Genomic DNA, 26,459 nt, shown 5'->3' with positions numbered 1-26,459 from the left:
TTTCAATTACCTTTCTATTTCAACAAACAACATATTTACATCATCATAAAATCTTGCCAACTCCTGTACTGTTCAAGTTATTTAGGAATCCTGCAGTGACTGGCTTGCAGCATCTTTATCTTTTGCTTTAGCATTTTCCCTTGCTATAATCTGTGACATCCTTTCAAGCACTTTCTTTTGCCTTTCAAGTTTCTTTGCTTCCTTTGCTGCTTTTCTTTCTTCCTTTTCCTTCTGTTCCAAAGCTTCTTTAAATCGCTCGTCCCGTGGATCAATGTGGAAGCCAAATATCTGACGTACTTCATCAATCCGCTGCTGTTTCTTCTCCTAGTTGAGAAAAATATACATTTTAGAATGCATCGGTTTTACATACATACCAATTGGCCTTTTCCCCTTACAGGAGGGAGGTCAATTCAAAAGATATATCAACCTCACCCTTATTCAAAACACATCACATCTTAGTTCCTAAGTTTTAGAATTAGAGTATATATCTAATGAAAATGTAGCAAGCTAAAATAAAATAAATACAGTAATAAACCAATATGAAAATCATAAAAATATTAAATGCTTCTAAACACCACATAACACCACTGATGAGTATTTGCAAGAGGGATGAAAGAATCATCTTGCTACCCATCTTCAAAACCTGTTAAAATCATCCTTGCCTCCATCTGAAGGTGCAGCCCTGAGGAACTGACACTCAATCTCTGGACTTGACTCAAGACTTGTCTCTATCAACATTGACTGTATTTCCTCAACCTCCTTGGGACAACTTGCAACTGTTCCCTTCTTCCTACTACTACTTCAAGCTGGTGAAGCCTGTTATCATTCTTAATACTTTATTTTGTGTTGTTTGCATGCTGTCTTTGTTTTCTTGATTGTTGGGTACTATGCTGTGGAGGTATAATCAAGTGTGCTTCATACAAGTTGTCTGTACAAAGTGATTAGTGTCTCCTTCTACTCACCAAAAACTGTGCTTGCTACTGTTCTTAGAATGTTTATTTTCTTATTGGTCTTTACCATTAGATCTTCCATGCATTGGCTGAAGAACATATGTATGTGTGAGTCAAGTGGGAGAGGTTGGGTATCATGGTAGTCAAGGGTCAGTAATGTCATCAATGATTTCCGGAGGAAAGTTGACATTCTGTTTGGTCACAGCCCAAGTTCTAGCATGCAAAGATATACTTGTGTGTTTTTGGCCACTGTTCTAAGCTGCTGTGGTGGGAATGTGATTGCTAGGTCACCTTAATAGGTAAGAGTACTTTTATGTTAGTACCCCATCTGGGGTATTGGCTACATGTCATTGTGGCACAGTAGCATGCAGCTGATACTTTAGGGTCTATATGGGGTGCCCCTACAGACCAGAGCCACACATCATTTTGTCTGTGATAAGAGGAAATCTCTGTTCATAGAGAAATAATGACACTTTTATTATACTGTGACTGTCCCTCTGTTATGCTATCCCCTCACCCCTTGTTACTGTCCTGTAACATTTCTCTATGTTGGCATTGAGTGAAACTATGTTGAAAGGGAGGGGCGAGTGTGAGTTTGGGAGTATAGTCGGGAGGTTCTCAGGAGTTAAAAGAGGACAAGGGAGAGAAGAGGTGGCTATACTAGTAAGTGAAGACATAGGTAAGCATGTAGTGGAGTGGAAAGAGATTTCTTCAAGGTTAATGTGGATGAAGGTGAAGCTGGGAAGGGAGATGTGGGTTTTTGTAAATGCATATGGGTCTGGTAGTGACAAGAGTGTAGAGAAAAGGGAGGCTTTTTGGATGGATATAATTGAGTGAATAGAGAGATTAGGGAGAAATGTCAATGTAGTGGTGTTGGGAGACCTTAATGCTACAGTAGGAAATGAACCAATAGGGTGGTTGGGAAGTGTGAAGTTCCAGGAAAAAATTGTAGTGGACAGTTGATGGTGGAGATTTGTCTAGGAGTTGATGATAGCAAATACAGTGTTTCGGAAGAAAGTCAAGCATAAGTACACATGGGAGAGGATGATGGATGGAAGGGTGGTAGATTGAGCATTAATGGACTATATAGTGGTAACCAGAAGTATAGTAGGAAGAGTTAAAGATGTACATGTTCTAAGAGGAGAGAGTGGGGGAATATCAGATAATTTTTTGGTAGAAGGTAAGTTGGGAGTGGACAATAGGTGGAGAAAGAGGAAAAGGGGAGAAGGTAAGGAGGTACTTAGAGTGAATTGCTTAAACGAGAAAGAAAAGGAGAAGGAATATAAGAAGCAGAGAGAAGAGTGGGAGTGAGTGAAGGATAGAGTAGAACTAGGAGTGGAGAAGGAATGGGGATGGTTCAAGGAGGGAGTCACAAGATGTGCAAAGATGGTGTGTAAAACAAGGAGGATGGGAGGAAATAAAAATAAGGGTAGTGAGTGGTGGGGGGAAGAAGTAAAAAAAAAAAGGGTGTAGAAGAGAAGCAAGCTTTTATAGATTGGTTACAAACTAGGACAATGGAATCATATGAGAGATACAAAGTAAAGAAAAGAAAAATAAAGGAGGCAAAGAGGAGAGTAGATGTGAAATGGGGTATGACAGAAAATTTTGAAAGTAATAAAAAAAATTGTCGCAGCCCGAAGGGATTTCTCCCCGTCTTCTCCTTTTATGCATGGGGGGACGGAGAGGGGGGGGGGGTGGCTGATTTAATGAAGCGGCCTTGCTGTGGATGTGCTGTGTCTTGCGACACTGCTTCTGACCCAGGGCAGTGGACAAAGTGCAGGGATGACCTGTCATCCTGGAGGTGCTAAGATAAGAGGGAGGTGTGGAGAGGTGTGGAGTGTATTCAGGGATGGAATGGGTGGGAATGATTTTATGCCTTTTCCTTTTTGGCTACCTCCCTTGTAAGGGGGGAAAAGCTTTGGTATATGTATGTATGTATGTATGTAATGAAAAAATTTTTTTTTGAAAGAAATTAAGAGAGGAAGAGGTGAATCAAGTAGAGAAGAAAATGTAAAAGGTGCAGATGGAGAAATGATAATGGAAGAGAAGGCAGTGAGAGGAGCGTGGGCAGAGTATTTTAGGGAGTTGCTAAATGTGAAGGAGGATAGGGAGGGAAAGGTAGGTGCAGTGGGAAATGCTAAGAAAATGACTGTGGTGAATGAGGAAAATTGAGGAGAAATAAAGAAAGATGAAGTGAAGGGAATTGTTAAGATGATGAGAGCAGGTAAGGCACCTGGATTGGATGGATGCCATGCAGAATGTCTGAAAAAAGGAGGTAGAGGGATGGTGGACTGGCTGGTGAGGTTATTTAATGTTTGTTAAAGAGAAGGTAGAGTGCCAGAGGACTGGAGAAGTGCCTGTATAGTTCCACTTTACAAAGGAAAAGGGGACAAGTATGAGTGTAGTAGTTTCAGAGGGATCAGCTTGTTAAGTGTAGTTGGGAAAGCTTATGGGAGGATCTTAAATGAGAGCAGATGTGAAATGGGGTAAGAGTTTGACAGAAAATTTTGAAAGTAATAAAAAGATGTTTTGGAAAGAAATTAAGAGAGGAAGAGGAGGCAAATTAAGTAGAGAAGAAAATGTAAAAGGTGCAGATGGAGAGATGATAATGGAAGAGAAGGCAGTAAGGGGAAGATGGGCAGAATATTTTAGAGAGTTGCTAAATGTGAAGGAGGATAGGGAGGGAAAGATAGTTGCAGTGGGAAGTGCTAAGAAAATGACCGTGATGAGTGAGGAAAATGGAGGAGAAATAAGGAAGGATGAAGTGAAGGCAGTTGTTAAGATGATGAAAGCAGGTAAGGCACCTGGTCTGGATGGATGCCATGCAGAATGTCTAAAAAAAGGAGGTACAGTGATGGTGGACTGGTTGGTGAGGTTATTTAATGTTTGCTGGAGAGAGGGTAGAGTGCCAGAGGACTGGAGGAGTGCCTGTATAGTTCCACTTTACAAGGGAAAAGGAGACAAGTGTGAATGTAGTAGTTTCAGAGGGATTAGCTTGTTAAGTGTAGTTGGGAAGGCTTATGGGAGGATCTTGATTGAGAGGATTAGGAGAGGAACAGAGGGAGTAATTGGTGAGGAACAGTGTGGATTTAGGACGGGTAGAGGTTGTGTAGATCAGATTTTTGTGGTAAGACAGATATGTGAGAAAGCTATAGGAAAGGGGAAGGATGTTTTTTGGGCTTTTATGGATCTGGAAAAGGCTTATGACAGGGTAGACAGAAAGGCACTGTGGGAGGTTTTGCGGATTTACGGGATAGGAGGAAAGCTTCTAGGAGCTGTCAAGAGTTTTTATGAGGGTAGTAGAGCTTGTGTCAGGATTAGAAATGGAGAGAGTGGTTCGAGGTAAAGGTGGGACTTCGTCAAGGATGCGTTATGTCGCCCTGGCTGTTCAACTTATACATGGATGGGGTAGTGTGAGAGGTAAATGCTAGGGTAGTGGGTCAGGGATTGGAGATGGTTAAAGAAAGTGGAGAAAAGTGGGAGGTGAGCCAGCTGTTGTTTGCGGACGACACTGTGCTTGTGGCAGGATCGGAGGAGGGATTGAGGAAGTTGGTGACAGAGTTTGGGAGAGTGTGTGATAGAAGAAAGCTGAAGATAAATGTGGGTAAAAGTAAGGTGATGAGATGTACAAGGGGTGAAAGTGGCAGTAGACTGGAAGTGAGCATTAAGGGAGAGCGACTGGAGGAAGTGGATAGTTTTAGATACTTGGGTGCAAATGTGGCAGGAAAAGGTGGAGTGAAGGTGGAGGTAGAATGTAGATTGAGAGAAGCGAGTAAATGCCTTGGTGGATTAAAAAGTGTAAAATGATTTTTGGGAATGGATGCTAAGAGGAGACTGCATGAAGGAGTGATTGTGCCAACAGCACTGTATGGAGCAGAAGCATGGAACATAAGAGAGGAAGAGAGGAGTTTGAATGTGTTTGAGATGAGGTGTCTGAGAAGTATGATGGGGGTTACTAGGCTAGATAGAGTGAGAAATGAGGAGGTGAGGAGAACAGGGGTGGAAAGGGAGTTGGGAGATAGGGTTGATGAAAGAGTATTGGGATGGTTTGGACACATGGAAAGAATGAGTGAAGAAAGACTAGTAAAAGAGGTATGGAAGGCAGATGTGGAAGGAGTGAACACGAGGGGATGTCCTGGGATGAGGTGGATGGGTGGGGTGAAGGGGGCTTTAGGGAAGAGGGGAATGTCTGTTGAGGAAGGACGGGAGAGGACAGAAGATAGGGGTGAATGGAGAATGGTTGTATATGGATGATGTTGTGATGCATGAGGTGGAATGGGGGGGGGGGGGATCGAGGGTGAGGTAGTATGAGTAAGCAAAATTTGATGCAGCCCGAAGGGATTTCTCCCTGTCTTCTCCTTTTATGCATGGGGGGATGGAGAGGGGGGGTCGCCGATTTAATGAAGCGGCCTTGCTGTGGATGTGCTGTGTCTTGTGACACTGCTTCTGACCTAGGGCAGTGGGCGAGATGCAGGGATGACCCGTCATCCAGGAAGTGCCAAGATAAAAGGGGGCGAAGAGGGTAGAGGGGAGTGGAGTATGTAGGGGACGGAATGGGTGGGAGTGGTTTATCCCTTTGTGTTTTGGCTACCTCCCTTATAAGGGGGAAAAAGCCTTTGGTATATGTATGTAGTACTGTAAAGTGAAGTCACTTTTGAAAAGACCTGATAGCAGTGGTGAGAGTGTTGTTCCTTCAGGGACTCCACTGTACAGGCTTTTGATCCCTGAGAAACGGCTGTTCTGTGACTCTGCATTCTCTACTGGACAGATGATTTTAAGTCATTTCCTATCATTGTTGCATCCATCAGTTTCTGTGATTATAAATTTTCTTTACAGTGTGTCTTGTGACTGTCAAAAACCTTATTTATGTCTATTGCTACTATTACAGTTCTACATGCTGGAACTTCTTCATTGAAGTCCTCTAGTACTTGTTGAGTGGTACGTTGGTGGAATGTTGCTCTTTGAATACATGTTAATTTTAGGAAGTGGGTACATGTGCTTTGATTCCCACACTGCTCATCATGGGACCAATGAAAGGTACCTGATGAGGTGGTCCTGCAAGAAGGGTGTCAAAAAGAGTCATCTTCCTCCTGTCCATTTTCAAACCCTGTCAACTACCTCAATTCCATTTGGAGGTGCAGCCCAATGGGCCTGACACTCAGTCTTCAGACTAAGTCCAAGGTAAATATTCATCAACTTTGTATTTTATTAACATTGAAACACATGGGCAGCTCACAACTGATGACTGATCCTATCTTCTACTACTTTCAGTTAGTGAAATAGAAACACTCCTACAGTGATACAATGCAGAAAACAGCACAAAGTTTTTCTCTAGAGAGATTCATGGGAAGGCCTGAGAACCAGTGTCAGCTTCTATGGGGCTATGGGTTTCCAATCAGCAAAACCCAAGGGAGAGAGAGAAAGATGCTTATCATAGAGAAGAAGCAGAATATTAGTCAGCATTATAACCTCAGACACCTGGGTTTCAGTAAGGAAGAGAAAATATGGTCTGGAGAAATGGTGGTGTTCTACACAAATCTAACTTGAATATAATGCTTAAAGATGATGTCAGTATTTCTTTGAATATTTCATAAAATGTTGGTGTCTGTTTTTCTTTTCATATTCCATAAAACTTGAGTGCAATGTGTTCACAGTTTCTGTTTCCTAGTATATGTGTTGATGCCCACTCTTAAATAGGGTTGATGTAGTTCCTACCTTTGCTTTCTGTGCCTCCTCTTCTCTCTTTCTCCTTTTCTCCAACACTTCTTGCTTCCAACCATCCAGCTTAGCAAATTTGGCCATAATAGTTTCTTGTCTGAAATGATGAATTATATATTTTACAACAAATCATTCATATCCAACAAAAATGGAAGATAAATGGAATATATAAAAAGAAATTTATAAAGAAGAAATATATAAATATGTTCCAATGCAGAAGCAGGAAAGGGTGTACATTAAATGCTGGTACAACAAAAACAATGTAGATTGAGAGAAGTGAGTAAATGCCTTGGTAAATTAAAACGTGTAATGAGGAACAGACATTCGGGAATGGATGCTAAGAGGAGACTGTATGAAGGAGTGATTGTGCCAACAGCACTGTATGGAGCAGAAACATGGAACATAAGAGAGGAAGAGAGAAGGAGTTTGAATGTGTTTGAGATGAGGTGTCTGAGAAGTATGATGGGGGTTACTAGGCTAGATAGAGTGAGAAATGAGGAGGTGAGGAGAACAGGGGTGGAAAGGGAGTTGGGAGATAGGGTTGATGAAAGAGATTAGGATGGTTTGGACACATGGAAAGAATGAGTGAAGAAAGACTAGTAAAAGAGGTATGGAAGGCAGATGTGGAGGGAGTGAACATGAGGGGACGTCTTAAAATGAGGTGGATGGATGGGGTGAAGGGGGCTTTGGGGAAGAGGGGAATGTCTGTTGAGGAAGGACGGGAGAGGACAGAAGACAGGGGTGAATGGAGAATGGTTGTATATGGATGATGTTGTGATGCATGAGGTGGAATGGGTGGGGGGATGGGGGGGTGAGGTAGTATGTGTGAGCAAAATTTGACGCAGCCCGAAGGGATTTCTCCCCGTCTTCTCCTTTTATGCATGGAGGGACGGAGAGGGGGGGGGGTCGCCGATTTAATGAAGCGGCCTTGCTGTGGATGTGCTGTGTCTTGCGACACTGCTTTTGACCCAGAGATGACCTGTCATCCGGGAGGTGCTAAGATGAGAGGGAGGGTGGAGGGGTGTGGAGTGTATTCAGGGATGGAATGGGTGGGAATGATTTTATGCCTTTTCCTTTTTGGCTACCTCCCTTGTAAGGGGGAAAAAGCCTTGGTATATGTATGTATGTATGTACAACAAAAAATGTAGTGTGGCTAAAGATAGAAGAGACAGATCTTGGGAAAGATGGAAAAACAAAAACAGGTAAGTGGCAAATATATATCAAACTAAGAAATGAATATGTAAAAACATGCAGGGAAGAAAAAAGAAACTATGAAAAAGACATAATAGACAAATGTAAGGACCAACCTAAATTATTCTACAGGTATGTAAATAGTAAATTAAAAAGTAAACAGGAAATAGTGAAACTGTATCAAGGGAATGAGGAATATATAGATGATGAAATGGTTGAAATTATGAACAAACATTTTAAATCTGTATTCATAAATGAAAATACACAAAATTGGGATAAAGGACAGAAAGACCCCCCCCCCCATGAAAGAAATAATTATGACAAAGAAAGAAATAAGGGACCAGATAATAAACCTTGATGTCAGAAAATCACACGGTCCGGATGGAATTGTAAATTGGATACTAAAATAATGCACAGATGAACTAACAGACAAAATATATAAGATAATAGTTTGCTCACTCAAAGAAGAAAAGGTACCACAAGATTGAAAAAATGCAGATATTGTACCAATATATAAAAAGGGAGATGAGGAAGATAAAAAAAAAAAAAAAAAAAAAAAAAGTATTAAACATCTGGAAGAAAATAATATATTGACTCCAAAACAATTTGGCTTTAGACAAGGGAGATCATATCCCACTAACTTGATTTGTTTTTCTTCGAGGCTAATAGACATAATGCAAGAAAGGATGGATGGGCCGATTGTGTTTTCCTAGATTTACAAAAGGCATCTGATAAAGTACCACACAAAAAACTACTAAGAAAACTCAAAACAACAGGTGTACAAGGAAAGTTATTGAAATGGATGGAAGATTTCTTTAACAGGAGAAAAATGAGGGTGGTACTTAAAAGACAAAAACTCAACCTGGGAAGAAATGATAAATGGAGTCCCACAAGGTTCTGTATTGGCTCCGATAATGTTTGCCATAGGTGATTGTGTACAATGTTATATGAACTTCTTTGCAGATGATGCAAAACTACTAAAGAAAGTAACTGCAGAAAAAGACTGTGAATCACTACAGAGAGACCTGGACAAAGTCAGGGAATAGAGCCAAAAGTGGGAAGTGAACTTCAACATCAAGAAATGTAGTATAATGGAGTTTAGAAAAAATAAAAATAGAATATCAGGGCAATATAAAATTGGCTGCACCCTATTTGGGGTACTGGCTGCATGTTATTATGGCTGCATGTTATTGTGGATTAAAAAGTGTAATGAGAAAGACATTTGGGAATGGATGCTAAGGAGATTGTATGAAGGAGTGATTGTGCTGACAGCATTGTATGGGGCAGAAACATGGAACATAAGAGAGGGAGAGAGGAGTTTGAATGTGTTTGAGATGTGGTGTCTGAGAAGTATGATAGGGGTTACTAGGCTGGATAAGGTGAGAAATGAGGAGGTGAGGAGGAGAACGGGGGGGGGGGAAAGATAGTTGGGAGATAGGGTGGATGAAAGAGTATTGGGATGGTTTGGACACATGGAAAGAATGAGTGAGGACTAGTAAAAGAGGTGTGGAAGGCAGATGTGGAAGGAGTGAACATGAGGGGCCGGCCTAGGGTGAGATGGATGGATGGGGTAGAAGGGGCTTTGGGGAAGAAGGGAATGTCTGTTGAGGAAGGACGGGAGAGGACAGAAGACAGGGATGAATGGAGAATAGTTGTATATGGATGATGTTGTGATGCATGAAGTGGAATGGGTGGGGGATGGGGGGTGAGGTAGTATGTGTGAGAAAAATTTGACACAGCCCAAAGGGATTTCTCCCCATCTTCTCTTTTTCTACATGAGGGGACGGAGAGGGGGGGTCCCCAATTTAATGAAGTGGCCTTGCTGTGGATGTGCTGTGTCTTATGATACTGCTTCTGACCCAGGGCAGTGGACAAGATGCTGGGATGACCCATCATCCAGGGCCATGATAAGGGGGAGGGAAGGGGGTGGAGGGAAGTGGTATGTGTTAAGGATGGAATGGGTGGGAATGGTTTATATGCCTTTGTTTTTTGGCTACTTCCCTTATAAGGGGGGAAAAGCCTTTGGTATATGTATGTATGTAGAAAGAATCCAAAGAGCAACAACAAAGATGGCACCAACATTTTCAAAATTGACATACGAGCAAAGAGTGTTTAAACTGGAACTACCAACCCTGAAACAAAGAAGAGAAAGAGATCTACTGGCCATTTACAGAATCATGAAAGGTATGGAAGTCCTTGAGATAGAAGATTTATTAAAGTGGGCTAAAAGAAAAACAAGAGGACGTGAAAAGAAACTCAAGAAGGATAGTTATAGAAAAAAGTTTCCCACACAGAATGGTGGATGTCTGGAACAAATTGGATGAAACCATAGTATGTGCAAAAAACCATACAAAAGTTTAAGACTAAACTAGATGCTGAAAGATACAAAGATGGGTCAATATGAGCATAGCTCCATTCCCATATAATACAACTAGGTAAATACACAGGACGGTATAAAATAGGAACAAAGGAAGTAAAGAGAGTGGGATCTGTAAAAGACCTGGGAGCAATCATGATAAATGACATGTCCCCTGATAAACAGATAAACAAAATTGTTGGAGAATCCTACAACTTGCTAAGATCAATAAAGTTGGCTTTTACCTATTTGGACAGTGAAATGGACAAAAAAAAAAAAAAGTCACACTAATAAGGACTAGACTGGAGTCTCCTGTGATACTATGGTCACCCAGTACCAAAAACAAAAAGAATATAAACAAAACTGAAAGAATCTAGAGAGCAACTACAGAGATGGCCCCCAACACTTTCAAACCTGTCATATGAGGAGAGATTGTCAAAACTGAATTTACCAACTCTGGAACAAAGATGAAAAAGAGGTGACCTGCTGACCATCTACAGAATCACGACAGGCATGGAAGTTATTGATAGAGAGGACTTACTAAATTGGGATAAGAAAAATACAAGGGGACATGAAAAGAAACTCAAAAAGGACATTTATAGAAGAAACCTGGAAAAAAAAAAAAAAAAAAAAAAAAAATCCATACAGAGTGATGGATGTCTGGAACAAACTGGATGAAGCAATAGTTGTGTGCAAAACCTATACATGAATTTAAGAGTAAATGACACTGTGAGATACAAAGACGGGACACCATGAACACTCCCCTTTCCGTAAGATACAACTAGGTAAATTCACACACAAGATTGTGAGAATACAAAGGGCTGCAACTAAACTGGTCCCTAGCCTGGCAGATAAACCATATGAGGAAAGACTAAAAGCACTGAGTCTGCCAACTTTGAAAGACTGAAGAGAAAGAGGTGATATGATTACAGTATTCAGGTCACTAAAGGTGATAGATTGTATTGACAGAAGAGATCTCTTGATTAAGGATGGGAAGGCTTCAAGAGGTCATGGGAACAAATTAAGAATGGCCAATTGTCTATAGGATGTTAGGAAAAGTTTTTCACATAGATGTATAAATACTTGGAATAGCTTAAAAGGTGACACAGCTCAAGCTGGACCAATACATGAATTCAAATATAAATATGATAATTGGAAATCAAAGTTAGTTAAGTTGGTACTGTACATGAATTTCAAGCTTGGTACGATAAATTGGAAAGTAGGAAATGTGACCTAATGAATGTTCCTCCTTTCCTGTAAACTATAATTAGGTGAATATATACATGCATATTAGAGAGCAGAAGATAGGACACAAAGACTATTGCTCATTTCCTGTGTACTACAATTTTGTAAATACATACATGTCTATCTATATGCCAAAAGGCTTCGTACCCCCTTATGAGGGAGGTAGCCAGCCAAGGCATGCACCTACATCCCACATCTATCCACCACCCATTTATTTACCCCCCCCACTCACTGCTTGGGTCAGAAGCAATGCATGACACTATATATACCTGTACATATATGTATAATTGGGTCATACATATATGATGATTGATTTAGGTTAACCTCACAAACTATGTCTATTGCTACTATTATAGAGGACTTTGTAGCATGGGATGAACCATGCCCTTGGTTCAACTCACTGGTGGCATGGTTTGAACTGGTTTCACCTTGACTTATGCAGCAAGTAGCAACACTCTAAATCACGGTTGGCCAGTGGGCATCCATACAAATTTGTACAAGTATACATATATTGCCATGGTAGTGATTAAAGATTTTCATCTTGCCTATTGCCTAGGCTAGGGAATGAGATGAACAAGAACTCCTTTTTTATGAAGTAGATTGGATGTGAACTAGTCTAAAAATAACTATATAAGAGTTTTCACAACTTTCCTCTCTCTCAAAGGAAATTAGCCAATCATGCATATGAAGAGGTAATATCTAAGGATCACACAAAGAATTGTCACCCCAGAATGCCCACATGAAGAATTGTCACCCCATGAGATCCCACCTGAAGAATTGTCACCCTAGTACACCAAATATCAACAGTGGAATAAAAATTAGGTTAGGATGAATGAGGGTTATGCTTATTGTCATCAACTTTAAAACCAAAGAATCATAAACCCAGAATAGCCCACATGAAGAATTGTCACCCTGTCAAAGTCTGGTGTGATGATTCTTCATGTGATCCCTAATATCCCTACTATTTCAGCACCTCATGGATGAAGAGTCATTCCTGTCCTGCACCACACTATTTAGGTCAAAGGCAATGCAAGGGTTACAATCTTAATTTGAGGACCACTGCCTATATCAACAATCAAAATACCATTTTACATAACAGATGGCAACATCCAGTATCTCTAGCCTGCTTCCTTCCCCTGTGGCTCTTCACTTCATAAACTTTACAACTGTATGTTGACTCATTTTAGGTAGAAGTTAGCTGCACATGACCACTTCACTACAAAGGGTGGCAATACAATTAATTCCATTTCCACATGCTCAACTTACAATGGAAAATTATATCTCACAAGTATCTCACAAGAGAGGGGAAAAAAAAAAAAATAATAAAATAAAGCCCACAAACTTAGCTATTTGCAAAGTAAAAGTTTGTAAATTAGATGCCCAAATTATGCTTGAAAAAGATAACCTTATAATTCCTTCATGTAACACCTGGATCAAATCAAGGTACTCTTATTCAATCAGGAAATAAATAACTCCAACTCAAATTGCTTACCTCCTCATTATCTGCTCTTCTTCCTCTTGAATTTCTATCTTTGCTCTATTTATCATAACCTGCACAGAGTCTGGATAAGCAAGTGACTCCCACTCTTTCATCACTGATAATTCCTCTTTTGAAGGCCACAAAATCGCTGGATTAATACCCGACGACAATCCATGTCTTCCAAATTGTCTGCGTTGTGATCGTACTGGAATTACTTGTTCTTCTATTTCATCTAGTGTAGATGGCTGAGGAGACAAGAAATAATATTACAACCAAATTTTATTCATATTGCTAATTCAACTTTCTAATACCTTAACATTGCAGTGGGTGGGATACAGGGATGACCTGTCATCCATGAAGAGCTAAGATGAGAGGGAGGAAGGGGTGGTGGAGGGGAGTGGAATGGGTGGGAGTAGCTATGTTCCTTTGACTTGGCTACCTCCCTTGTAAGGAGGAAAAAGCTCTTGGTATATAGACAGATATATAGATAGCTAAAGAACTTGTATCATCCTAGCCTCCTGGCAGTCAGGAGTCTGACATTAAACTATATCTTCATTGGGTAGGAGGTAAGGGAACACGGGCTGAGGGAAATACTTTTATTCCTGACTAGTTTCGCCTGAGTGGCTTCTTCAGAGGAACATAGTTTGAAGTCAAGTTGGTCAATATATATGGCAAAAGAAGGAACGTGGCAAAGTGTCAGGTTGGTCTCCCACTCGACCTCATCTGTCGGTGTGGCGGACTGTCACAGCGGGTGGACCAAGTATCCTCCTGTTGTTCGCGTGGCTGAAACGTCCGTCTGGATCAGGGGCTCTGTGTTTATTATTCATTACGACAAAGTGTGCTGCTGCTTTAGCCCATATTAAATCCCCAGTCCTCTTATTGATGTTATCATGGATGTTGATAAAAATGGACTCCATCGCCTTTCTTTCCTGCCGTGTAATGTTATCCATGAGAATTTTTGCCTGGTCCCATTTTGGTAGATGGCCTCTTTCGTTGACATGGTTAACTAATGCACTACTAACCCTGTGGTGCCTTACATCTGCTCGGTGTTCTTTCAATCTGGTGTCTAAGCCTCTGCCAGTTTCACCAATGTATTTTCTGTCACATCCACCACACGGGATTTCGTAAACTATGCTGTTTGTATTTGTGGTTGGGTCTTTTTTCTTTATTAAAAGGTCCTTTACTTTTGTACCTGTGGAAGTCGCAAGATGAATGTTGGAGGACGATAAGATTTTGTCTAGGTCTCTCGATAGATTGGAATTTGGGACCACCCAATATTTAGCGTTGGACTTTTCTCTTTTATTGCATAGTATACTACGAGCCTTCTCCTCCAGGGTGCAAAGTAACCCTCTGGGTTATTTGAGCTCTTCAAAAGTTGTTTTAATCATTTCAATTTCATCCGCTAGAAATTCGTCACTGCAAATACGAAGTGCTCTTAAAAACAGGCCTATCACCACACCAGTCTTTGTCCTCTTATTATGTGCACTGTAGAAATGAATGAAGTCATTTTTATTTGTCGGTTTCCTGTAAACTTTAAATCTAACGCCGCATCCTGATCTTATTAACACGGTGTCTAGAAAAGGTAGTTGTCCGTCTATCTCATTTTCGATCGTGAATTGGATGTTAGAATTCACACTATTTAGATTAGATAATAAATTTTCAATTTTAGTATTGTAGTGGGTAATCACTAAAACATCGTCCATGTATCTCAGCCAAACAGTATTTTCAGATATCATGCGGAGAAAAAACTTGTTTTCTAACATCTCCATATATAGAGAGGCCATAACTGCACTGAGGGGAGAACCCATCGCTAAACCTGCATATTGGCGGTATTCTTCACCGTTAAATTCACAAGCACCGAACCTGACGCACATGGATAATAATTTCTTGTAATCACGTTTGCACACGGGTAAATCACTATCCTCGAACATTTCCAGTACACTCACTATCCGAGTTACGACCTGTGCGACTTACGTCCACCCGTACTTACGACCTCATTCAGCAGATGCCTACATGCACATATTATGAGTTTACTGGTTTACTGTACGTTTGCACGTGGCGTCCAGCATCCCGCACGACAGTTACGGCAGCACAGCACAGCATCTCACCAAGGTTGCGCTGTCTGCCATAATTATGGTATTTCTACCATAATTTAGTGTGTGTCTACCATCTACCATACGATGTCTACCATATACCATAATTTTACTGGAATTGATATTATACCGTATTTCGATTCCCAGTTCCCACCGATAATCAGGGCAGGTGGGAATGGTCAGAAAGGGCAGTTTTGCCAGATCGGTGATACACGCTTCCCCGAAAGCCAAGACAGAGAGTCGGTTTACAGTAGTCCTGCATTCGTACTTTTCATTCTGGTTCGAGTTCTCTATTGGTCGAAAGTCGAAAGCTGTAGTGTACGAACATGGATACAAATAGCTTTAACCCAAGTCTATGATATTCCTGGAGTTCTGAAGTATAATATCTTATATTCAATAAGACAATATATCTCACTGTACTATTCCATGCATAAAATATTTATTTGATGAAATAACGTTATGCTATGATTATCCTTCTTTTCTTGCGAAGAGAGACCGAACGTTTTCGCATGGGAGGCGACGATTGAGCCCAGTGCATAGAAGCGAATCTTGTAATTGTTTTCATGTACATTTGAGGGAATTATTTTAAATGTTATTAAGCCTTTATTACTTCAACCTCTTTTTATTAATTATGCCTCGACCAGCGGATACCAACGGATCCCCCATGGTGCCTCGCCAGACCTACTGCCTGATCTTTCCCTCGACCGTACGCACGAAGAAAGTGTAGATGACGTGCAACCCAAAAGTGGATTTTAATTTTTTTGTTTTTTACATGCATATTTTCTATTTTTCATATTTTGTATCTTTGTGTTAATTTGTATTTTCGGTCTCTAATAAGAATTCTGTGTAATATATTTTCTTTCTTTACCCTATCCTATCAATTTATCATTATTAATCTATTATTTAGTATAACAATCAAAGAGTATTGGATATTTTGCATACACTGAGAATGTTCTACAATGAGGCCACAAATGAAACATTTGAGCTGGATTTACGCTCTGCATCATATGTCCTTGAGTATACACCTCGAATGTATTCGGTCCGAGTTATGACCGTTTCGACTTATGACCGGTTGGTCGGAACCGATCTAGGTCGTAACTCGGATAGTGAGTGTACTTCCTCAACTGCTTCTAGGGCACCATCAATTGCGACGTTCGTAAAAAGACTTTTCACATCAAAACTCACCAATTTCTTGGCCCTGAAATTCACTTTTTGTAACCTCTCTTTAAGATCTGATGAATTCCGAAGATGTGCCTGGCTGAGTCTACCCAAAGCCGCGGAAACTAGTCAGGAATAAAAGTATTTCCCTCAGCCTGTGTTCCCTTACCTCCTATCCACATTCGTCACAATGTATACACATATATCTTCATTGTTACGTTTTACAAAACTCTGCCCTAATAGTAAAGATTTTTTGTTGGCAATACAATATTGTTGTTATTACAATCTATAATTACAATGTAGATATCTAAAGAAATATATTTTACAAAACTCTGCTCTAATAGTAAAGACTTTTTGTTTTATTCAACCTATGTATTACCTACAAAGCAACATCTTTACCTCTTTCAGTCTCCTTACTTATCTTCATGCAAAAATTGTATTTCATTTCCTACATAATTCTGCTAATTCATCCTCAATGCACTTTTGTCATGGATGAAGTCACTGCCTTACACATTACATTCTTTTTCAAGTCACTGCCATTGATACATATCTGGCTCAACATCAACTCGCCTTTTCCAAAACTTCTGTTATTACAATTCACCATTGCCCATTTTTGCTTGCTCAACATCCTGACCATCTACCCACTTTTTCATTGGTCTGCACCTTGCTGTCCTTCCCAGCACCATTGACCAGACAAAATCTCAAACACTTTGGTCAAACTGTTATAAGAGCTTTAATTGATACTTTTAACTACTCGTGGCTAAGCAATAACATATCAAATATCTGGAAAAATTTCTGCCACAACTGCTTAGTTTCCAAGAAAATGGTAAAGTTTATGATAAATGAAGATTATGATACTGCTTACAATGGAAAATCTGCACAAAACATAAACAATATATATTGTTCAATCAGTATCCTTTCAGTATGGCAATTTCATTTTTTTTCTTCCCATGAGATCTAGACATTGTTAGCAATAATATTTTAAATACACCAGCCTACTTTATCCTAATTAGACTTAGCCTATCTCATGGACTATATTTCACCTGTGATTCTATCCTTATAGACAATCTCACACACCTCTGATGGTTGGGACAGGACAAATTGTTGCTCCAGGTATTTATTGCAGTAGACATAAAGCTCTCTTGTAACTATCAATGACAGGATGAGATAGCTTAGACTAATGACTGAGCATGGAATACTGGCTATTGTTATATGGCAGATTTGACAAAAACTGCTCTAGTGATGGTGAGACCATAATGTCAATACAGTACCATATTGAAAACAATTCCATCCCAATTTGAAAGTTCTGGAATATGTTTGCAAAACAGACAACAGCAACAGATATTTTACAAGGAAGACAAGCATAACATTGTATGGTATTATTCCAGTACCACAAAAAAAAAAAAAAAAAAAAAAAAAAAAAAAAAAAAAAAAAAAAAAAAAAAAAAAAAAAATCTATTTATCCTATAGATTGGTTACCTTAGGTTAGGTTAGGATATATTAGACAATGTAAATTTCATGTTAAATATCCATGTTTAGGTGATTCTAGAATTTTATTTATATATATATATATATATATATACATATATTTTTACTCAGTATGCAAGTAGGGATATTTTCTTCTTAACCACTTTGGTATGATGATGCCTATGTAGGCATCATGTGGCGTGAGTAGGTACACGAGGATGCTGTCATCGGTGTCTTGATTATATATTTTTTGTAATTGTACATGAGTTACCCTGGATTTTGAAAACTGGTTTGATCACGTTTTCTGTGCTTACTCTTACTCAGAGTAAAAGAGAATGAGTAATACAGCAGTGACTTATATGGCAGGCGATGCTGCGCATGAAAATTTGACTTGAACTGACATGGTTAAGCACTCCTGGTGTACAGTTGTCCAATTAATTACCGTATTTTCCGGCTTAAAATGCGCATCGGGTTATAATGCGCACCCATGCACTTCGTTATCTCAGTACACAGATAGCGCGCACCGACGTATAACGCGCATGCCCGATCGCATTTGTCTATAACGCTGTTTTACCTCGGTATATATATCATGTGAACGAGGTTACATGGAGAAGTATTTTTCATTGGCTAGAGCCAGCGCAGGGAAATCTGTTGATTTGTCACTAAATTAAGTGTCAGTTTAGGCATTAATCAGGTCACAACTAAGAAAAAGTCGGAACTACATGTACTGGTATATGACTCATGTTGTGCGTTGGTCCCTTATTACTTTGTAGCTTAAATAGTTTGTAGGAAATATGATCTAAAAAAAGTTTACTGAAAGTAAAATATACAGAAAAATTTCGGGATTTTTACAGAAAATGTTCATTTTATATCTTGAGGAAATAATTCGTCTTTACCATTTTTAATTTAATACTGAAACAAACTACAGACTGTTTCGTTTTAGCTTTGAACCTGCAATGACAGAGGTGAAATAGGACAGTCTCTCATCGAGGTGACGTTTAGTTAATATAACTCCTGAAAGAGGGTGTTGTAGTCAGGTGTTTGACACGAGTTTATGAACGGCCGCAACGGAATTTGTATCATACCTAAAGTGAAGCAACAAAGCCAACATAAAAATTCAAACTAGGATGCTGTGAACATGGGCAAATATCATGAATATTGATCACGTTTCATGGTGTTTAGGCCTATCTAAACATAAAAATAAGATTCGATAGATACCTACCTATACCAAATATTTATATACGGTAGCCCATGCTGGCGTATTCTTTCATGTCACCATGGCTATTCTTCTTGTTCTCACGGAACGTCACGGAGAAGTGTGCCGTCCCGATTTTGTGACAGCCAACATCGTCACGTTGTTGTGAAAAAAATTACACACACAGCCGTAGAATTTTTATTGTAGGCCGTAGATAATGCGCACCACCGGATAATGCGCACCCCCCATTTTTAGGCCCTTCCAACGGAAAAAAGTTGCGCACTATACGCCGGAAAATACGGTACCACAACTTGTTCCCCACCCCTCTTGTCCTTTCTAATACTGAAAGATTGAATTACCTTAATTTCAATATAGAATGGATTGTCTCCCCTCCTCCCTCAGGTGTCATTCTCTTCTAGTTTTGACAGATCTATATTCTGTGAAATTTGCTCTAAAACAATATTCCTATAAACAAATAATAATGGCATCAATGTTTATGGGAGAATACAAGACACTTGAAACCAGTATTTTGTATGAACTAAAAAAAACCCTCTTCATATGAGGAGAGATTAGCGACTGACTCACCACACTTAAAAAACAAAGGACCTGAGGAGATATGATAGAAACTTTCAAAATCTTGAAAGGTATGGATAAGGTTGAGGGTGGAGAATATTTACAGTTGGTTATCAGAGACTGTCACCCAGAAACAAGAGCCCAAATTAATGAAAACGTGCCACCAAACAGTAAAGTGAAATAAGTTTTTTAATTCAAGAGTACCTTATATTTCCACGTATAAGACGACCCTAAAATCCAAAAATTCAGCTCTTAAAATTGGGGGTCGTCTTATACTACCATTATAAAAATCAGACCTTGAATTCTACGTGAGATGACTTGGTAGGCTAGCCTGCCGATAACCACCGATACACAGGAAATGATTCACATTATGATAAGAACTGGTAATAAAGGTAATTAAACCATATTTACCTTATATATTATTGGCATATCTTTATAGTAAATGGCAATTGTTAATAAACTCGAGGAATAATTCTAGCAAGCAGCTGATAAACGCAAGATTGTTGTATGCCAACCGTTGTGTGTGTGGTGGAGTGAGCTACGTCGAACCAGGAACGTAAACAAATCATTTTTGTTAGTTAGTTGATGTGTATTCTCAGAAAATCATGATACATGATTTGCTTTGTTATTTCATTTATTTTGAATTTATAAGGATACAGTAAGTAATCTATCTGGTATAAAGATACAGTTAAGTAATGAGAAAGAAAAGAGAAAAAGCGGAAAAAACAGCTGATAAACATAATCAAAACAATTCTTTTTGTACGGTAGGTTTGATACACTGATGCTTTTGTAATTTAGCAGTCGTCTTATACTACCGATATGAGATAAATTCATAAAAATTTGCTCTAATTTTGTACCTCGTCTTATACAAAGGTCGTCTTATATACGGGAATATACGGTATTTATTTGTTACATTATTACAGTTTTTGTTTATTAATTTATTCATTTATAATTATTATGATTTTTTTTGCATCCGACTTAGATATGGACCAAAAGGTCTCCTGTCAACATGCTCTGCCTTTGTAATCCTTACAAATGTAAATATATTTAAAAACAGGGTAAACCTTTTGAAATGCACACCTATGTGGTATGGCGATAGAAAATTAAATATTAAATTGATTACAAAAAAAGTTGATAAAAGCGATACACAAACATAGCTGCTTTGACTATTTCAGATGCCATCTTTGTTTTGGTAGATCTGGAGGTCAAAGAAATTAAAGTATGATAAATTTGTCTAACTTAATCTACCTACCTACCAACCTAACCTGCATTTAGTAATGCAGTACCTGTAATTCTAGAGGTCATCGGGGTTGCCGTCATTGCCTTTGACTTCTAAATTCATCAAAACAAAGATGGTATCTAAAGAAGTTGATGCAATTTTGTTCATTTGTGTATAGCTTTTAGCAACATTTTCTGTTATTGATTTCCGCCAAGAAAAACATATATTATGTTGATGTATTATAATTTCCAAAAACAATAATTAATTTCCTCATACTACATTATGTAGATGTAAATTTTTATAAAAATACCAAAAATAGATATGAGTTTGAGACTGTGAGGTAGTTGAGAAGAGGCACCCCTTATGAGCTTTAAGCTCTCTTGCCTCATTTACTTTCACTAAGGTAAGACACTGGCCTCTCAAGACTACCACGTAGAGGTGGGTTTTTTAGTAGCTTGCCCATGCTCATCTATCATCATTGTCCTTCCCTAGAATGTGTGAGATTTTATAAAGTCCACTACACCTTCCCAACAACACAATATCTTTTCCTTGAGTAACTTATGGGCAAATCCAGATGGTGTTGCTGGTATTTGTTCAGTTGTGTACATGGGCACAATAGTGTTAGAAAATTAAACATTAATTTTGTAAATTATAAAACATGAACATAATATGCAATTTTCTTGGCGGAAATAAAAATAAAAAATATCTTGCTACTAGCAAATATACTAATGACCAAAGTCACTAGCATAGGATTGGGATGCAATCTTGTCGTTTGTCAAGTGTTGACTGCCCGGTCCAGTCGAGGCCTGGTGTACGCCCTAGGTACTTCCGCCAGTACCTCGCGAGGTATATATTCTTGAAGGAATACTATGGAGCTGAAATCCATGCATTCCTTCAAGCTATGAAAATCCTATATATCCCACAATCAGAAAGAGTGATTGAACAGGCCGCTGACATCCATGATGATGACGATGATCTGGATGACTTTAAATTACAGGTACCGACTTACTAAATACATTAGACAAATTTATCATCCTTTCATTTCTTCAATGTCAGCATCTATCATAACAAACATGGCAGACCATTCGTCCAGCATGACTTCGTTACTTACGAAACCTGTTTTAGCAACTTTTTTGTTTTTTATTTCCACCAAGAAAATTGCATATTACGTTGATACATTATAATTTACAAAATTAATAATTAATTTTCTTATGCTATATCGCATCCATGTACACAACTGAACATTTACTGTGTTGCCAGTTACCTAGGAGCTGTGAGTCTCCTGCTACAGACACCTGGGGCAATAGATTAATCAATTGCTTTCATTTCTGGAATTCATATAAACTGGCATTTTAGACACAATAGTCACACACTTTTCATGAAAAACTGAGCAAATCTGATAATTGGAAGTTTTGGATATACCAACCAATTCAATAAATTTAGGTAAAATTTTAGAAGTGCACACCTACGTGATACAGCAACAGAAAATTAATAACCAATTTTGTAAATTATAATACATCAACGTAATATGAGTTTTTCTTGGAAGAAATTAATAACAAAATAGTTGGTAAAACTGATTTACTAACGGATAAAGTCTTGGCAGGTGAATGATATGCCATGTTAGTTTTGATACATACCAAGGTTGAAGAAATGAAAAGTTGATGAACTTGTTATTTGTCTATTCTAACCTACTTAACCTAACCTACATATCCTAAGCTGTATTTAGTAATGCGGTACCTATAATTCTAAAGATCATCCATTTTGTCATAATCACAGATTCTGAGAAGTTAGAGAACACTGGTGCACAGTGTGAAAGCCACTGTCTAACTGACACTGACTGGACTGGACAGATGACAATATGACGTCTCGATGCTATGTTCACAGCTTTGTTCAGTTGTATATTTGCTTTTAGCAAGGTTTTTTGTTATTGATTTCAGCCAAGAAAAAAAGGTAAAATTTTACTTTCGACCTTTGTTGGAATATAGCAATACAAAATTAAATAGTAACTTTGTAAATTAAAATGTATGAACGTAATATGCAATTTTGTGTGCGGAAATGAAAATAAAAATAGTTGCTAAAACAGATTTCATAACTAACGAAGTCGTGTACTACGAATGGTACGCCATGTTTGTTATGGTAGATTCCGACGTCGGAGAAATGAAAGGACGAAATATTTGTCTAAACTAAAGTAAACTAAACTAAATTAAACTAACCTAACCTAACCGGTAAAGTTCTACTTTCGACCATTGGAGGAATATAGCCATACAAAAGCTGAGAGAATGATTGAAAAGCCCGCCAACGTCTCTCACAACGATGACGACGAGGACCAGCCGGATGATATCTAATTTGCAGGTAATGATTTATTAAACACAGGTTAGGTTAGGTTAGGTTAGTTTAGTTAAGTTTAGACAAATTTATCGTCCTTTCATTTCTCCGACGTCGGAATCTACCATAAATGCTGCGAGGTCTTGGCAGCTCCAATACATATGTTGTGGCTAGCCTCCTTTGACAAAGGAGAGATCCCGGCACTGCTCAAACAAGCCATCATAAGCCCAATATATAAAGGAGGAGACCGGACCTTGCCAAAAAATTATCGACCTGTCGCCCTTACATCACATATTGTCAAAGTAATTGAGAAATGTGTAAGGGACAAGCTGTTCACTTACCTTGAGGTGAATAACCTCATCAAAGAGAATCAACATGGCTTCAGGAAAGGTCGATCATGCCTTTCAAACCTACTGGCACACTATGACTGGCTACTACGGAACCTGTCGGAGGGGAGAAATGTTGACGTAGTATTCCTAGATTTTGCTAAAGCCTTCGACAAGGTGGACCACGGTGTCCTCCTCCATAAGGCAAGGGATCTAGGAATCTCGGGGAAGCTAGGAGTCTGGCTCTTCAACTTTCTGACAGACCGTACACAAGCAGTTGCAGTTGATGGTGTGAAGTCAACCGAATCCAAGGTAATAAGCGGAGTACCACAAGGATCTGTGCTTGGCCCCCTCCTATTCCTTGTCCATATGAATGACATAAATAGTAGGGTGGACTCAACCCTCCTATCTTTTGCCGATGACACCCACATCAGCCATGCTGTGCGGGAAAGTGGGGATGTGCAACATCTACAAGACGATCTCAACTCAGTTTATGCATGGGCCAACAACAGCAACATGCAATTCAACGATGAGAAGTTCGAGGTCTTGAGATATGGCACAAATCAAGGCATTAAAGACGACACTGAGCTGCACACGGAGAGAGGTATGAAAATCACACCAAAAGCCCATGTGAAAAGCCTGGGCATTCACTTAAGTGATGATGCCACTTTCCAACACCACATCATGCACTCAGTAAATAGAGCAAGAGGGATGGCCAGCTGGGTCCTAAGGACCTTCTCCTCAAGAGAGGTTCAAGTGATGCTTACCCTCTGGAAGTCGCTTATCCAACCGATACTGGACTATTGTAGCCAACTCTGGTCACCACACAAACGCGGAGACATCCAGATGCTTGAAGCTGTCCAACGGAACTACACCAGGTGCATCAAAGGGATGCAAGATCTCAACTATTGGGATCGCCTGGGAGCACTAGGCCTATACTTTCAACAGAGGAGGAGAGAAAGATACAGGGCCATTTACACATGGAAAATCCTTGAGGGACTTGTTCCGGACCCCACGCCCTCTACAATCAAGCCATACCACAGTATAAGGCATGGGCGTAAATGTGAGAGACAAACTCTCCCATCAAGAGCCCCGGAGAGGATTAAGACCCTGCTGGCAACCAGCCTAGGCCATGAGGGTCCAAAAATCTTCAACGCCCTCCCAAAGGAGGTGAGAGAAAACTAAATGCTCGGTGGACAGCTTCAAACATGCACTGGACAGGTTCCTGCGGAAGGTGCCAGACGAGCCTCCAGTGCCAGGCTACACTGCCATAACTCATAAGTAGGTTCTCTCAAAACACACTACCAGACCAACTGACCCTCGCAAGGAAGGACAACAGGACTGGCAGCAGCGGTAGTCCACTACGGCTGTGAGGATCGACCTCAGAACTTCACTAAGTAAACTAAGTAAGTAAGTAAAGTAAACACCCATTCCATTTCCCATTTATATAGGAAGAGTGGCCAAGTCAACACATAAATTAATAATTCTAGAAAATCGACTCTATGCTACAGCGGCATACCTTCTCGTGAAACCTGTTGTAGTGGTCCTGTCTCAGTCTTGATTTATTCTTAAGAGTTTCAATTACATTCTTGTTTTCTACGTCTTCTACTTCATCTACATCAATGTCTGTTGCATTACTATTCACAGAAAACCTTCTACTCAGCAATATCTGTTTCTCACGAATCTGTGAGAAAATCCTAGATGTTATTCGCACTGCCATTATGAACACCAATAACAACTGTCTGCCTTCTAATTCCTAGTCTTTACAGCAACCAAAATTTAATAACAGACGGGCTAAACAAAAGACATTTATGAAGATAGGAAAGTTTAACCAAGAACAGGTCTATCAACACTCAAACGATCGCACAGTTTAGTAGTTCAGCTAACAGGTTCCACTAAAAGTTAAAGAAAATTTGGAATTGCATAGAGAATGGAGAGTACATTTATACTAAGTACAACTACTATTTTTATAATAATAAAATTTTAGATAAATATATGAGCTAATGTTATTAGCTTGCGAGTTTGAGTTAGGACTCCCTTGGGTGAGCTGCATATTTTTTATTGACATTTCTCGTATACCAAACTACGTTTTCTTTGATTTACAGGCCTGATTTGAAGCCCAACTTTAGAATTTTCAATTTTGTGCATATCTACTATTATTCTACTTAGACTTTTATTTTTCTTATGGTTGTACATTATATTTGATGGTAAAGTAAGTAAGTAATTCCATTTGACATTGAATCAATATACATGAGGTGCAGATAAAGAAAAGAACACATAGTTCGAAATAATAATTACAATTGCTGAGGATAACATCACAACTTTAAATATATAAGAAAAAGTTGCGCTCAACCGAGTTCTCTCTTGATGGCGCAATCGGTTAAGTCACTATCACTTATCACGTGCTAGCACTAGGTTTGAGTCCTTGGCTGTACCACGTTTTAATTTCTGCATGTTGGCCTCCTCGAGTCTCTCGATGTTGATGACTTAGTATTAAAGTGAATTGTGGTTGATATATGTACTCTATATAGTTGTGCTTGTATTTTATTTATACTTTTCTGTTTGTGTTTATGAATATATACTTTTATATGCAAACCAAGGACCACACGTCGGGACACATGCTGACAAAAATATCTGCTGCACATCGTTTGTTGTGACGTAGCGTGGTAAAATCTTTCAGTTACTCACGTGATACTGTTGGAATGGCACGCGTGGAATGCGTGTCATCTTGACTTCCTTTCCTAGTTCGTTACAAGACATGTTCCCTCAGTGCCCAAAACTTGCGCATTTAGAAATAATTGTGTGAGGGAACCTGGAGGCGATTTTTTCCATTATTCTCCAAAGGATTAACACCAAGATGGGAGACAGGTGTACGAGTACGTTTGCACTTGAATGAAAACCATCCTTGTTCATACGATTAACGATATCCAGTTTAGTATTTTTTCTGCCTTTCCAACCAAAACCTAGGTAACCCACCTTAGCCCTACTCCTCGTCAACTGAAATAAATTCAATGACAAGATGATCACAGGTGCATCGGTGTTTCAATGGCCTCAGGTTGTTCCGTGCATTCCTGCTGGTGTATCTTCACTTCCATATTTTGTTGATTTTTTTCATCCAGCAGATGATTATGTTATTCACCTACCACACCACTCCATCAAGTAC

General features: G+C 39.3%; 1 protein-coding gene across 2 annotated transcripts; it reads right to left on the bottom strand.

Annotated features, from left to right (window-relative positions):
- CRIF (growth arrest and DNA damage-inducible proteins-interacting protein CRIF) lies at window positions 1-25,259 on the bottom strand. Of its 2 annotated transcripts, none has more exons than XM_076172892.1 (4): window positions 24,816-25,259; window positions 12,953-13,185; window positions 6,666-6,765; window positions 1-324 (listed from the first exon to the last, which is right to left on the bottom strand). In XM_076172892.1, exons 1-4 carry the CDS (start codon window positions 25,014-25,016, stop codon window positions 82-84), a joined length of 777 nt encoding a protein of 258 aa, XP_076029007.1. In that variant the 5' UTR covers window positions 25,017-25,259; the 3' UTR covers window positions 1-81. The 2 variants fall into 2 exon arrangements, with proteins under 2 accessions (XP_076029007.1, XP_076029008.1); XM_076172893.1 differs by lacking the exon at window positions 24,816-25,259 and adding an exon at window positions 23,312-23,442.
- Between the last annotated feature and the right edge of the window lie 1,200 nt (window positions 25,260-26,459).

This window comes from Oratosquilla oratoria, chromosome 33 (assembly GCF_046742065.1).
Source record: "Oratosquilla oratoria isolate Oo_2021 chromosome 33, ASM4674206v1, whole genome shotgun sequence".
NCBI classification, from domain to species: Eukaryota; Metazoa; Arthropoda; class Malacostraca; order Stomatopoda; family Squillidae; genus Oratosquilla; species Oratosquilla oratoria.
This window is presented reverse-complemented; position numbering and strand designations above follow the sequence as displayed.

Excerpts from the sequence above, each read along its gene's own strand:
- CRIF (XM_076172892.1), bottom strand. The coding sequence starts at position 25,016 with ATGGCAGTGCGAATAACATCTAGGATTTTCTCACAGATTCGTGAGAAA. Across the intron at positions 13,186-24,815 it reads ACAACAGGTTTCACGAGAAG|CCATCTACACTAGATGAAAT; the intron begins GTATGCCGCTGT and ends TTGTCTCCTCAG. Across the intron at positions 6,766-12,952 it reads GAAGAGCAGATAATGAGGAG|ACAAGAAACTATTATGGCCA; the intron begins GTAAGCAATTTG and ends TCATCATTTCAG.